This window comes from Prenolepis imparis, unplaced genomic scaffold (assembly GCF_030444845.1).
Source record: "Prenolepis imparis isolate NDT839.2.m4 unplaced genomic scaffold, iyPreImpa1.0 SCAF_13, whole genome shotgun sequence".
Classification (NCBI taxonomy): domain Eukaryota; kingdom Metazoa; phylum Arthropoda; class Insecta; order Hymenoptera; family Formicidae; genus Prenolepis; species Prenolepis imparis.
The window spans coordinates 7,441,592-7,454,814 of record NW_028141171.1 but is presented as its reverse complement, the minus strand read 5'-3'; the positions used below and the strand labels follow the sequence as shown (position 1 = coordinate 7,454,814).

Here is a 13,223-nt window from a genome sequence, read left to right as displayed (position 1 = left end):
TCTCTCGACGCGCTTATCCCTCTTACCGACTGGCTGCGGTCTCGCATTACGGCTCAATTTGGTCCGCTTTTCGTAATCTCGTAATCTCATTTGATCGATATAATCTCAACCCTGCAATCGCAAAGGGGCTCTTAAAGGATCCTCAGCGAGGCGTTCTTCCCGCGCGGCCGTCATTACGGATTCAAGCAACATCTTGGTGCACGAAACTCGATAATCCGATTAATCATGCGGAGAGTGGCTTTGTCTTTTTTTGTTATTTTACGTGTGATATTTATACGCTAATTTTTCTCATTGTACTCGAATCGTCTTACGAATACAACTATTTCGCGTTAAATACAGTTTGCATTCGTGGCGCAAATTTATTCGAATATTCCTATAGCTATTCTGATTAACGGAAAATTTGCGTACAATCGTCTTTAGAAAGGATAAGATGACAAAGCTATAATGTAAATGCGTGAAATGGGTTCCGTGTAAGCAACCTTCCGGCAAAGTTCAGCTTTTGCATGAAAAGACCGCGTTACGCAGTTTATGCACGCATCACCTTGCGCTTAACGTCGACGTCGCTTTCAACGAAACGCATATAACGATGTATTCAGTTACACAATTATGCTTATACTAATTACGTGTAATATCGATATAACTTGTGCGATTACGTTCTAATCTCTCTTTCGTTTACTTTTGCAGTATTACGAGATGTCGTACGGGCTCAACGTGGAGATGCACAAACAGGTAAGGAGCATTCAATTCTGCTTATATTATTTTCAAAGTATCGTAGTCGAAACGAGAAAGAACTATATATGTATCGAACATGATCGACGTGGGTTTGCGGTGATTTATTAATCTCTCAGTTGGCACCTGGTGCGCGCAGGCTTTAATCCGAAATTAAAGGGCCGAATGAGGAGAAAGGTTCGATTATGGGGCGACCCTCCGGGGTCTTGGCTATTGAATAAATATGTAAACAAGGTAATAATATGCAAATAGCGCGACCGAGGTTCCCGGGGTTGCTTCTCGCGCAAAGTCTTGCGCAATGAAATAGAGAAAACAACCGGATTGAGCAGCAAAACTTTTATTACCAACTATTGAGATTACCGCGTTTTTCGAAAAGCACTCGGAGTGAATCGCGGAGTTTTTTTTATTTCTTTTCGCGTTGCACGATCAAATCAAATGAGTTTTTTTTTGTTTTGCATACAACTTTGCATACAACTAGCATCAGACTCTACGTATTATTTTTGAGTAAGGATTCATTTCGAAAATTTGCATTACAAAGATTTCGTAGTCAAGTTCCTTCTGCATTGTATCCATATTCATCTTGTCGAACGGTCGATTTGAATTTTTTATTTTCTCGCACGTGTACATTCGTAGACAACAACCACCGCGAAACGTTGATTTCATCTTCTTTCGAAGCGTCCCTAGGTTTTCTTTTTTATTTATTTTATTTTATTTTATTTTATTTTATTTTTTTTTAGAACGACGAGAGAAAGGTGGTGCCCAATCGAATAATTTAAAGTCGACGATGCTCGCAAAGGCAGCAAAGAAAGAAACACGTTAATCGATCGACAACGAGATTCAATCTCTTAATTATAGGACATGTCGGGTCGAAGTCAAATGTTCGGCGAGAGCTGGCCTCGACGATTTTCAATCAATTGTATATATAAATCTGGTAAAGAAAAATTACACAGTATTTTTGTCACTGTTATCTGGAAAATAGATGTTTGATTCGTCGTTCGCGGAAGGTTTGAGAAGTTTATCTCGTTTTGAAAGCGACGTTCAAATGGATTCGTCGAATTATCGACAAGCCAGCTATATCAACGACGTAGCTTCCGAGTGTCCTAGAGAAGGCACACGCTATTGAACAAGAATCTCGATCACGTAGAATGAATGGGCGATCCTTCTTCTCTTCGCCCGCTTCGATCGTCTCGCCCCCTCATCTACGCCTCCTTCATAATCTATCCTTGTCGTAGGCGTGCAGCGACGTGTAATGCTCACGTTTATTGAATATTTAGCAGCTCTGTGAGCCCGTTATTTTCTCCGCTCCCGTCGCGCACGTCCGCTTTGTGTCTCGCCCATTCTTTCCATCTCCTCTCCTTTTTCCGGCAGGATGCGTCCCTCGCATCATGAATAAGACCTCACGACAGGTCTGCACAAAACTATTAGTAGCGACGCGCGAGTCAGGTAGCAGGTTGCTTATCTCCTTTCCTCAACGGGAAACATACTCGAACGAATAATATAACGTCGACGCATTCGCAAACGTTAAAGACATATTAAACGGTAATTAAAAATGTGTCCAAATTGTTTCCTCGACATATTGTAGCATTTATATTTTAAAATGGAGTAATAGAGAGGAGCAATTATACGAGGAAAAAAATTGGTGTAAAAATCTATATCAATATATAGATGGCGCGAAAGGGGGAAAGAAGGGTATAATATTCGAAGAGACGGAACGGCGATTTTTCTATATACGGGGCGCGGATTTCCGCTAGTAAGTCTACTGCGTCGCAGTAAAGTTACATACATATTAAGGTTGAATGAGGAGCATAACTCTTTCAGGACTTTCTCCACGAGGATATTGGTACGTGGGGCTACAGGCTGCGAGAGATATATATATATATATATCGTGTGAAATGTGGTATCGGAGCGATGGAATATAAATTCCGATAGGAAATCGCAATACGCGCGCGCGATCCTGTCCTATCCGCCGTTTTATGCCCTTGATATCTTCGAGGTAAGCATTCGAGACGACGCTCTTTGAAATACGACGGTGACGGTGCCGTCGCTATGTATTTTCCCAAATCAGGAGATGATTATTATCGCCGTTATACTTTTAATTCGGTTGGGATTTATCGCTTCCGCTAGCCGTGGACGGACGGGGATTTATTATTATCAGACGGTATTATCGCGTGCGCGCGTGTGTATCCGGTCTCATATTTATAAAATCGAAATGCCGTACCGCCGCCTCGTCGACACGCTCGCTCCTGCCACGCGGTACCGCGATTAATAATCCGCGCGTTTATGACGAGGCCGGGCGTTGTCGTTCGCGGGCGCGCGATGGAAATAAAACAAAAAAACAGGGGCGAGAGAGAAAGAGAGAGAAAGAGAATGGGTGAGAATGAATAACGGATCCGACGATGCGAAAGAGCAAAATAACGCGGGCGCGCTGGGGATTTATCGGGGTGTTACATTAACGCGCCGAACAGCCCGGTAAGTGTCCGCGCATCGAGCAAACGCGCGTCCGTTCTCTCTCTTCCACCCGCCTGGAGGGGGTTATTAACGTCGCTAATTCTCGGCAATTACTGTCATCATCGTCAGCCGTCTGACCGCAACCGAGCTGTTACGTTTTCCTGTTACACCTGTACGATAATTATTGTCAGCCGGAATCGCGATTGTCGGATAGTTTATGGATGTATGTATAATATATCGCACATCTATGCATTGACCGACTAACAATACATTTTTCGATCTGTTGCGATTAATAAGAGATTGGTTTTATATCGGAGAGAATATTCTTATACGTTGTATGAAATATGTATAATACACAAATGTCAAGAAAATAGTCTATTTCGAAATCGATCGATCGTAATATTATTCGTGTAATTATTGGACATTAATTACAAATATCAACATCAACCGCATTAGATGACTGCTGAAAGATTAATCTCAAGAATATATTTGTTGACGAAAAAAGCAAATGTCGATGTACCTTATCTGTGGTATTATTTTTATCGTTTTACCCTGGCATTGGTAGAGAATCGAAAATATCGCGTCATACCACGATGGGGTATCGTTTGATTTTGACCCGTTTCGTCGTGTGTCATCGGCCGATGATGATGACCACGCGGTCGCGCTTTGTTGCGCTGGATGGCGATCACGCGCGTCCCACGTTTTTATTTGCAGGAAGCGATGCGTATTGTAAACGCTTTCAGGCATTACTCTCGATTTTACTAACGCTATTACCGGCGATTCCGCAGCTGCAGTACGTGTCGGGGCAGTTGGAAAATTCACGCATGAAAAGTACGGGCGGCCACCACGAGTGATTCGATTTCGTTGTTTTGTTCGATTCGCTGGTTCGCGTCCCTCATCCTCCCGTCCTCCCCTTTCTCCACCGCGCGCGTTCTCCACCCCCGCCTTCCTTTACCCCCCGGACGTTTGTCCCCCACGGTTGTCTCTCCATATCCATCCCATATACAGTGCGCTCATTATTCATTTATCGGTTTAACGAGCATGTCCGCGATAAAGCGTCGCGAAATATCGATATCGGATGGTCAATACCCGTTCGGCTCGCGGTCCCTTGTTGGCGCGTGCTCCATCTTTCGCTCGGGGGAAAAAAAATAATCGACCGATCGCGATTTCGCGCCGATGTATATCCGATAAAACGAGTTTTCGACTCGTCATCGAGATGAATGATATGAAATATAAGCAATGAAATGTTGGAGGAAATCGTCGAGCTATTTCGAGATTGGTCGAACGAACGAGTCCGTAAAACCGTACGATTCGATATTTTTTATCGAGAGCGTTGCGCGTCGCGTCTGGAAAAAAAAAGGGAAAAAAATACGCGACGCTCGAGGAATCTCGTCGGGCGCTTCATGAATAACTTCTCAAAAGCGTCCGGTATCCCGTCATCCCTTATTCGTGCGAGAGCGAAAGAGAGAGGAAAAAGGGAGAGAGGCAGAGAGAGTAACTGCGCGAAATGTGTGCGCAGCCGCCGCTTTTTTTCCCGTTTTTATTGTGTCTGCAGTGCCACTGGTTTGATCGGTCGGGCCGCGCCAGGTGGAGGCGGAGAAGCAGATGGTGATTGAGAGGAAAGCGGGCGGGGAGGTAAAGGGAACGAGAAGGGAGGTAAAGGGAGAAGGCCGCGCGGCGGGAGTGATCGTGGGCAGAAGGGAGAAAAAAGAGGGCGAGTCTCTGGGCCGTCGCGACGAGAGCGGAGGAACGAATGGGTCGTTGATGTCAGAGGGGTAGAGGGTAGAACAGGGTGCAATGCCGGAAGGGGAAACTCGGGAGTCGCTGTCGGGGGTACGGGGCGAAGGGCGAAGGCGGCAGAGGGTGAACGGATAGGTGGTCGGACGAGGGGGACGGCGGTGGTTGACGGTGGGGACGCATCGGTGGCAGTGGCTCCGGCGTTGGTGTTCGGGAGGGAAAAAGCGAAGAGCAAAATTTGCTATCGGAAAAATCGAGCTCTCCACGCCACCGCCGTCGACCTCTCCACGCGCTGCGCTCCTCGCTTTTTCTCCCTCGACCTCGCCCAACCACGACTCGTGCGAGATCCTCCTCTCCCCCGATCTCACCCGCCGCCACCGAAACCCGGAGGGTCCCTAGCGAGAGGTACGTCGCGTCGGTGTGAGTTTGACATGGCGCTCGTGTATATCGTGCAGCTTGGCGGAGAGCGGTTCGCAATATGTGCACAATAAAATATACACAGAAATGTCTACCCTCGCTTGCACACTCGTGTCTACGTCCTCCTTTTCTCAGTGTCGCGAGAGAGCGCATCCGCTGGGAGTACATACGTGTGTGTCTGTCTATCCCTCTTCCACTCTTCCTCTATAGATATATATGTGCGCGCTTATACGACCATACACACCACCCGGGTATGCTTTCAGCGTAGGAATCCGCGATATCGACGGGGTTCCATGTACCCGATACACGTCCTCTCCATGCTCGCGATCTCTCAACACGATAAGTTCTTTCAACCGCGGGCACCGCGCGGCCCCGATCCCTTTTCTCTTCTCCTGTCCGCGCGCACAATATGTGCGCCTCTCTCTCTCTCTCTCTCTCTCTCTCTCTCGCCCCGCGGATACGAGGGATGTTACTCGGAGACGTCGCAATCCGCGGATAGTTTTATCCATCGCAAATGGATTTCGCCGGCATCGCTAGAGAGTATCGCACGCGAATCGAATCATGTTCTTTCTTTCCCGCGAGCAGGAAGTCGAGTTATTTATATCTGACAGGTCCAGGCTGTTCCAGTTTTGATTTATCGTATCGGAAATGTATAAAAATCGTTTCGCGTACACAATGCGAAGTCAAGTTGCAATCGAGTTATCTTTTCTTCTCGATGTACGCGATCTTTATTCATTCTAGTTAACCAACTCGTGTTCATATATGTAGAGTAATTCAAGAAGTCTGCGCGGAAATTCGCGCTCATACTCGCGCGAATATTATCTGAAATTATCATATGACAAGCGCAAGTACATTGATGCGCGATAGTCATGAATTTTTATTACTCTCTATCTCTTTCTCCCACTTTACGTTTATATCGAATTCAAGGTTTTGGGAGCTCGGGCGAAACACGAGGGATACGCTTAATTCTCGCGTCTCCAAACGGGCACTTAAATTTTTCGCAGTAAAACCCGCGGCGTTGCGCGGGAAATAGCCGGGTCGTTAATTCGGGATCTTAAAGAGTTCGTCTTCCAGAGAAGGAGAGAGAGAGACGTATATGTGTGTATATGTGCACTATCGGTGGTACTCTCGGGATTTCAGATCCATGTAGACAGCTCTCGCGACCGTTCCCAAGAGAGTCGTAACTACCTACTGGCCCTGATGTCGGTGGCGGCACCGGGATCGCTTTTATCACTCGTCTTTTATGACTTTTACGACTGACCTCCTCCGTTTCTTCCGCCCCACTCCCCTTTCTCTTGTCGCGCCTCTGCTTCGCGTTTTGCGTGGCACGTTCACGCGGCGTTTTCATGCTTTTTCTATGTTGTAAGTACCGTATTTAAACCGCGAGCCGTAAAACTCACCCCGACGTGTATATCGCGCCGTATCGCGACGTGTACAGGTGCGACACAGTGGGTGGTCTGAAAAAAAAAAGAGATTCCGGTTTTGCTCCATTATCGTCATCTCAGGCTTTAAGAGCCTATCCTCGAGACTATCTTTATACAAGTCTCGTTGATGGACGTTAACTATACGTGATAAGATCTCCATTTTGTTATTATTGTGCGTTCAAACGTTCTCTCATTCGCTTATCGAAAGATTACATAGTTTTTTCGTTTAGATTGTTTGCTAATGAAATAAACCGCGAGGAGCTTAAACACGTTAAACATGCTTTGTTGATTAAACATGTTTGTATGTGGAACGCGTTCAAACGTTCTTGATATCAGTCCGAGAGTTGAGCAAAGTTACGTGAATACAGGCGAGATAAGAAGTTTTCCCTTGGCCAACGTTAGTTTGAACAAAAGGAGAGTATCGGGTGCGCGAATCTAATGTGCGCCCGAGGGTATAGATTGGCGACGTTACCCTTTCTCGCGGGTATATTTACATGCTCGCCCTACAGTTCGGAAGCAGCAACTCCCGAATCCAACCCCCGTCGACTTTATTCAGTCGAGCCCGGCACTTTTATCGACGCAGGGACGTTAACGTTATGTCAGCTATCAACGAGAGGGTGGAACGAACACCCTCGAGCCCTCTCGTGCCAGGGGTGTCGTTAAGAGATCACCCTCTTTGCCTGCTTTATCATATTTTATATCGCGTTACCTTCTCTTTCTCTCTCTCCTTTTCTCACTTCCCCCTTCTTTCTACGATCTGCCAAGCTCAATGAGTTGTCAAAGAAAAAAAAAAAAGAATAAACATCGTTAAGCACTATGTTTAACGTGACGCAGTAATTATATCTAATGAAACTAATCTCCAAGAGAAAAAATTTCTGATTAATTTTTTCCTAGACGTAGATACATTAAATTTTGCAGATTTAAAATTTATTTTGATTTCAAGATTGAATATCAAAACTCATCTGTTTACTAGATACATAGTGTGCTTTATTTCAAAGTAGTTTATTCATTCGTTTTCGTGGTGTTTACCATATTGTGTTAAATCGTGCGATTTTGGCGTTTCTCGTGAAAAGAGATAGGGAAGATAGGTAGAGAGAGAGAGAGAGAGGGTGGAAAATTGAACCATGAGGGAGAGGGGGCGAGGTATAAAGGAAACTGGCGCGGTTAATCACTGTATCATATGACTGAGTAATTGAGTCTGCGAATTGCCGGAGGCAGGTTTCACCGCACCGCTCGGTCTTCATCTCGCAATTAGCGTTAAGTTAATTGTACTTCCTGCGCGAGCTAACCCCACGGACGTTCGGTGGGTGGAGAAGGAAGGAAGATGGGTCTTGTTTTCTCCGGTATTCGCCAGCGGAGAATCTACGGAGGTCGCCCGGCGACGATAATTTTCTTGGTGTTTCGGTGGGCGGTCGTAAAGTCGAGTCGGCAATGCGGATTACCGTCGACGTCGTCGTCGTCGTCTTCGTCGTTGTAGTTGTCGTTGACGACGCTACGGCAAATGCGTCCGAGGCGCCCGAGCGTTACGGTAGAGAAGTGTCAAGACACTGGCTGGTGGAATGAGGCCAAGAGAAGGGGCGGAGCGCGCGGGACGGAAAGGAGGGACAAGGGAGACTCTTAACGAGGCGTCTTAACGGCATCCGCAGGATAAGGCGAGACCTCGCGCTCGCTGCCACGGCACTAATTTGCTCGCTTTGCGCCGCGTTGGATGTCATTCAGTCCCGTTCCCGACCTCTCCGCGTTGATTATCGCAGTCGCGTTTACGTTCGAGGCGAGGTGCTATGCGCCGCTTGGCACGCGGTTTAAATGCGTTGACGCGACTCGATTGTAAATGATATTTGATGAGGATTCAATTTCGATTTGCGCGTGTCTTATACGTATTCGATAATGCGTTAATTGTGAGGACTCGAGAATCTCGATTGAACCGATCGCGAAGCACTTGTCAAAGACACAAAACCGGTAAAACGGAGTGAGAGAGGAGGATACACCTCGCTCGAAATTCACTCCGTATCAATAATAACGAGCCGTTAGAGAGGCCACTGTACATACAGCGAGACTCGAAAGGGTGGAGAGCAGGAGGTCGGTCGGCCTCGGCGGCCAGTCCGTTAATGTTTAGCGCAATCAGCGATAATGGCGGTCTATGGCGCGTTTAATCAAGGCAGTAGCCCGTTGCGGTTTGCGGTTCGAAAGCGGACTGCCCCTCGGCAGGGTGCAAAGGAAAGGGTCAGCGGCGAAGGGTGAAGGGGAAGCAAGAGAGAAAGAGAGAGAGAGAGAGAGAGAGAAAGTTAGAGTAGTAGTAGTCGTAGTGCAGAGAGGATGAGGGACATATCAGGTGGGCTTAGCGGTCTCTACCGGCCCCACACTCGCTTCGACCAGAGAGTGACCATCGTATATACGCGCAGAGAGCCACACGAATACGTTGCTGCGGTCGGGATTATCAACTGCGCCTCGTTCTCGCTCTCCTCGCGGCTTTTCTCCAAGATTCCCTGGGTAAACTCCGAAACGAAACCCTGCGCAATGATGTTTGCGCGAAAAGTCAATCCACGTTCGCTCCAAGTTTAAATATTAAACAGTACGTCGCTTCTCTGAATAAGCTGTCTGGATGCCAGCGACATAATCATAATAATAATCAAAGACCGCCGTTTTATCGTCTACAGTCTACGGTAATCGCGCCGCTCGATAACACACTCTTCTCGAGATGAAAAGGCTGCTGCTGCGGCGATAGTGGCTCTCAGCATCTTTTTAACAACCCGATTGTACATCCCTCTTAATAGCCGAGTCGAGGTTCGCTGCTGTTATTGGCTGACTACCGACACTATCGCGGTCGTGCTCGCGCGCGCACTACGAGATGGGTATTCTGGCCGTTTAATATCCTGAGTGCCGCTAATTTGCCGGCCGTAACCCACTAACACTCGCTGATCGATCGCTCTGTCAAGCCGCACGGCCGTCTGGCATCGTCTTGTACGGAAAGAGGGTGAGACCTGAGAAGTCGAATAATTTGATAAGGCGCGAAAGTAATGGAGAGAATTTTTCTGGCTTGCGCACACACACGCTTTAAAGTTTTCTTCCTTGTAAATATTCATTTTTTATTTTTACACCGTGCGGGGAAGAAGAGATATGATGACGAGTAGCACTCGCGCAATCACTTTTGTTATTTGTCAATCTGAAAACGATTCGAGCCACCCGGTAGATCCCCAGCATCGCGCGAGATCGGAACATTCACGAAGAGCAATGCCGGGATGGACGAGGGAAGGGATGGACGGGAAGGATGGATGGAAGCTCGAGTGCTGAGACAGCACTCCGACGTTCAAACATCCAAACATCTCGATCTTTCGGGGTCGGGCCGTCTGTGTCGGGTCTCTGCCTTGCCGAGCTGCTGCTGCGACTCGAGTACCACTTATCCTTCTCTCCAACGAGAGCCCCCGTCCCTTTCTTCGTCTTCCTTCGGCCCAGGGATCTCTAGCCAGAACCTCAGGTCCTTTCTGCTCTCATCCTCTTTGCCCCTCCCCTTCTGTTTCTCTCTATCCTAGTATTTCTAGCGAGACGATGTAGCTGGTGACGGCAATACCGACTGCTAGTGGCAACAACGACTTCTCTCTCTCGGGTCACACGCATACACACGTGCATATCGTACCGCACTTGGTGTTGACGTTCACGTACGCCTCGTACACACGGGCTGTAGATGTTCCCCGAATTGCGGCCACTCCAAGTCACCCCTCGCCGCCCTCGTTGCGGGACCACGACGAACCCCGAATTGATTGTAGCCTGTTTACTCTCGAACGTTCGCGTACAATGCTCTTTCGTTCTCTCTTTCTCTCGATCCTCCGCGTTTCGTCGATTGCCCTCTGTCTCTGGAAATTGGCCTGAGCTATGTTCGCAGGACCGATTCGAATTTCGTTCACGACAATTCTATCGCGACTCGGAATCGTATTTCGAGTTTTGCGACGTGTGACTAAAATATTTTAAATCTAATTGTGTATTTAATGAGAGAAACGCCGCGTGAGAGAGGGAGAGAAAGAGAGATCGAATTGTATTAGATTTGTCACAACGCGCGGACAACTATTACGCCGTGTTAAAGCACGAATCAAAACCGGAAACCGCATCGCGATTGGCAATTGTATTCTTCATCTCGCGGTGCAACAACCATCAACACAATGTATGTATGTACATCCGATATATCATCGTCATTCGTGACCCGTTCGTCCCGATAATCCGTTTAACAGCGATTTGAGTTATTCGAGTTGACCATTTTACGCGACATCGAGATTTTTTCTCTTTGTGTGTTTTTTTTATTCGGGAACGAAATCACGCGTGCGTGTGCGCGAGTGCGTGCGTGCGTGCCGCATCGCGTTACAGAGTGTGCAACGACGTCGAGAGAGACGCGCGTGGAGCGCATAAAATTTCATCGCGGTCTCTCCGGGCGCGTCCACCGCGGAAAATTAACCGAATGAAAATGGCGAGCCTTCAATATTTATACAAGCAATTTCAAGCGTTGCGGCCGTTTCATCTCCCCTGGTGCTCGCTCGCATCTCCCGGAGAAAATCCCGCGTGTCGGGTATTCGTCACGCGTGACACAGTCACCGTCGCCGTAACACGCGATATACCGCGATTTTCCCTCCTCTTCCCTCTACGCGCGATTCCGAACCGCGCGATCTAATTGATTTCGCGATTCCGAACGGTCGGATATTTTCAAATAGATATTATTCACGCACATATATCGCGGTTACACATATCGACGATATTACGGACCAACTGCGGGACCCTCGATTCTCCTCTCTCTCATTTTGCTCGCGTATCGAATTTCTGCTGTTATAGCGTTTGACCTATTTGTCAGTTACGTCGCGTACGGACGCGCGCGATAGACGGAACAAAAGACACGGAGCATTATCGATTCTTTTCACGTCGTCGCGCGCGACGAACGTGGCGGAAAGAGAGCCGCTGCTACTGCTGGATGCACTGGTTGGCTGTTTCGCGGCGCGATAAAAATTAGCTGACACCTGGCGGAAAATTGATTTAATCCAACTTTCGGTGTACGTAACAGGAGACGGAACATACGAAACAACGGGCGGACAATGAGCTTTCCGCTCGCTCGGTCGGTCGTCGTATATGCCTTAACGGGCGGTGCTCTCAACATCCCCGCGTCTCTCTGGTCCAACCCAGCATCCGCGCTCTTGCACACAGCGGTCCAGCCGTGTGTACACAGATGCGCGCGCGTACACACGGGTTACATCCGGTATTCTCCGCAAGCCGCGGGATATTGCAATCACGCGGACGTTAGCCGGGCTTTACAGGCCGAGCGAGCGAGCGAGAACCGCCGCCGGTGTGCAGGGGCTTACCAGAAACCAGGGAGTTAGCCGAACACGCCAGTTTATTTGCTCGCGCAGCATAATACCACCAAAGTCCGACGAGCAGCCGTTGGTTTACTCGTTAGCGCAAGTAACGGCTTCCGGTTGGTTGGCAGAGGTTGGCGGCGAGCGTGGCTTTGTTGCCGCAAACTCTCTCTCTCTCTCTCTCTCTCTCTCTCTCTCTCATCCCTCTGGTAAAATACTAAACGCTGACTCTTCGATTAAATATTTTCCGACGCCGCGGAAGGTTCTTATTAAAAATAGGAGTGTCGCCCACGAGGTGAGAAATAAGAAGTCGCTCTTCAATATTCGATGCATCGTTTATACATATATGTATGTATATACATAGACGCAGCCGGATTCGTGGAGGCGGCCCATCACCTTCTCTCTCTCTCTCTCTCTCTCTCTCTCTCTCTCGAAGCAGCTTCGAGTATCGGATTATCGGCAATATCGAGAGCGCCGAGCCGGGGTGGTGAAAGAGCATTCGGTTCACGTCACCGTTTTACAGGCGGGGAATTTTATCGACGGCACTCGGGTGCTTTGCATTTTCATGCCGTGAATGTTGCTGCCTGCTTTTAGACATACGCTATAGTGTTTATTTATATGTATGGGAGAGCATCTCTCTCGAGAGTGCCTGATTCCTTTGAGACGCGCGTGTGCTTGTATTCTCTGTGTTTGCGCGACACAACAGCGATGTCGTATGTACGTGTAAGCGGAAGGTGGTAGGGGGGGGGGGATAGCACTTTGCGAGAGTTTCTTGCGGTTTTCGCGATATTACGAGGCCGGGGCATCTGCGTCTTCCGTTTCGGCACGTCACGACTCCTTGTCATGTCTCTCGGAAAGAATGTAGCTGTTCGGGGAAAAAGGAAAAATGGCTCGAAAAAGATTCCGGGATCTCTGCGAAGGTATTTTCTACATGTATCACGATTCATCCTAGATTTCGCGTTGTCGTTGAAATCTCGAGTTGCTCCCGATAGCGCGCGCGCAAATATAACGCCGCGTCCGACGCAAGTGCTATTTTAAAGAAAAAGCCATTCGTGCCGCGAAAGCCTCCGCGCACCGCGGAGTAGAGTAATCTTCGTTGGTCCAATTTGGCACAACTGAAGAGAAAAATTCATTCTCG

The 13,223-nt window shown here is 48.1% G+C and overlaps 1 protein-coding gene across 12 annotated transcripts in view; it reads left to right on the top strand.

Moving 5' to 3' along the window:
- LOC145944866 (protein groucho) overlaps positions 1-13,223 on the top strand; it is an 80,061-nt gene that overhangs the window by 38,925 nt on the left and 27,913 nt on the right. For all 12 annotated transcript variants that reach the window (XM_083053462.1, XM_083053460.1, XM_083053457.1 and 9 more), the window contains one exon: positions 685-729. In XM_083053462.1, coding sequence (XP_082909588.1) covers positions 685-729 — 45 coding nt within the window. The remainder of the gene's footprint in view (positions 1-684; positions 730-13,223) is intronic.